Source organism: Octopus bimaculoides, chromosome 6 (assembly GCF_001194135.2).
Source record: "Octopus bimaculoides isolate UCB-OBI-ISO-001 chromosome 6, ASM119413v2, whole genome shotgun sequence".
Classification (NCBI taxonomy): domain Eukaryota; kingdom Metazoa; phylum Mollusca; class Cephalopoda; order Octopoda; family Octopodidae; genus Octopus; species Octopus bimaculoides.
In genome coordinates, this window is record NC_068986.1 from 20,480,424 (window position 1) to 20,482,705 (window position 2,282).

General features: G+C 36.2%; 1 protein-coding gene across 1 annotated transcript in view; it reads right to left on the reverse strand.

Moving 5' to 3' along the window:
* LOC106875707 (ATP-dependent RNA helicase DDX55) overlaps positions 1 to 2,282 on the reverse strand; it is a 25,471-nt gene that overhangs the window by 15,398 nt on the left and 7,791 nt on the right. The window contains exons 4-5 of the mRNA XM_014923952.2: positions 2,086 to 2,179; positions 1,246 to 1,301 (exon numbers count right to left, since the gene is read on the reverse strand). Coding sequence (XP_014779438.1) covers positions 1,246 to 1,301; positions 2,086 to 2,179 — 150 coding nt within the window. The remainder of the gene's footprint in view (positions 1 to 1,245; positions 1,302 to 2,085; positions 2,180 to 2,282) is intronic.

A 2,282-nucleotide genomic window follows, 5' to 3' on the forward strand; every position in this document is an offset into this window, starting at 1 on the left:
TATATATATTTACATATGTGAGCAATTTCTTCTCAGTGTATGAAGAGAGAGGGAAGTGTTTATGCCAGTTGTGTTCAATTAATAAACTGTGAAGCACCCAGTACACTCTGTGAAGTGATTGGTGTCAGGAAGGGCATCCAACCATAGAAGCCATGTCAAAACAGACAATTGGAGCCTGGTGCAGCTCCTGTCAAACCGTCTAATCCATGCCAGCATGGAAAACAGGCATTAAATGATGACTCTCCCCCTCTTACTCACTCTATCTGTAAGAGCATATTCCTGTGCATGTGCTTGTCTCCAGTGTCGAAAATGTACTATGTCAAATCACCAGTGTCCAAACAACCACACCCAATCATTTCATTCCAATTTTAAAGTCACTTAACATTTTAACCCATTCCAACTAATTCTATGTATGTAACACAGTGAAATAGGTCAATGCTTAAGCAGCAGCTGTGTGCTTTTTGTACAACAGATGAATGTTTCCTTAGTTAAGATTAGGTCTTCCTGTGGACATTGAGTCATGATAGAAGCACTAAAAACATGACCTTATTCCACATAAAATTACTATCAGCCCAAAGTGGTTTTTAAAATGAAGAGGCAATTCTTTAGTGCACTTATTTGACCCAACACTATAATCAGTAACATCGACACAACATTACACTTGATAACATCACCACAGCTCAATACCTGATATCATCATCATCATCATCATCCTTTAATGTCCGTTTTCCTTGCTGGCAGTTTAATAACATTAAATTATAATACACAACACTATGTTATAGTGCACAGGTCCCCAACAGGTGTGCCGGGAAATATACATATGTATGTAGTATCATGACTGACCATTTAGAGTCAAAAATACATTTTGATATTTTAACAATAAATAATATTATCATCTTATATTTTGCATTGTTGTCTATTGCATTTTTGTATTATCATTTATTTTATGTTTATTATATCATCATCATCGTTTGACGTCTGCTTTCCATGCAAGCATGGGTTGAATGATTTGACTGAGGACTGGTGAACCAGATGGCTACACCAGGCTCCAGAAGGTATTATATCCAATACTCTGATGGCACTGTCAGTTTGCTGCTTTAAGAATACAGATGGATGAAACTAAATACTATAAAAGCATTCATTTAGTCCAGCACAATCCCGTGTCTGCAATTTCATCACTCTCTTCAATATCTAAAGAAATAACCTGCCTTATGCAGCCTTTTTTTTTTTTTTTCCGACACTTACCTCGCTTCAAATCCACTTTCTAATAACCGATCAGCTTCATCCATGACAAAGACTTCCTGAAGAAAGTTTCAAGAGACACAAAAGAAAAATTACAATCAGTAAAACTTCATGTCAGTCCTTCTCTTCAACAACAATTACAGTCACAGCAATCACCAGAACCTTCTATGAGTAAATGAGGGAGCTTTTAAGTAGCCATTCAACTTGATCAGGGTAATTGCTCAATAATGCTTAACACCCTTCTTTCTACAAATTGATGGCCTCACTCACACATGCTGACATCCTTCTCTTACATAATACATAGAACAGCCATCACACACACCCTTCCAGCGCATACATATCTGCTTTCAATGGTAACATGAATGGGACATTTTGACGAAATCCAACTGGTCAGAAGACCAGTTAGATCCTGTCTTACTCCAGTGACAAAGTTTTGACATGACTTCTATGTCTGGACACCTTTCCTAATGCCAACTATTTTAAAGTGTATGTGTATATGTGTGTGTATGTACACACACACATAAATAGCACACACTCCAACCATACACGTACTACACTCACAGGTAATGAGCCAAAGGAGAGCCTTTACATGGCCACCTGACCTGCTAAAAATAACAGTTTAATCTACCTCAAATCCTTCTTTGTCTCAGAAAAGGAAAAATTGGTAATTATGGACTTGGTGCCCCATATCTAAGAATAAATGATATAATCAAAGTTAAAATGCCTTTAATCAAAGGTCTGGTGAGTCAGGGCTCTAAACAACACAAATGCTTATCATACACTAAAAAAAAAAAAAAAACTCATTAAATTTAAAAACAAAACAAAGTCATTTAGTAAACTCACCAATGACTTGACAAAAGATGCAAAGTTCAAAACTTTTGCTTGCCGATCCAGTATATCTTCCAAGCGACCAGGGGTTGCAACTATAATATGACCTCTGCAAATAATATTTTAAAACCAATCATATTTTAACCTGTTTTCTATACAATGTGATGTTTATTTCACTTGATTATAATCTTCCATGTTTCATTCACTTCACT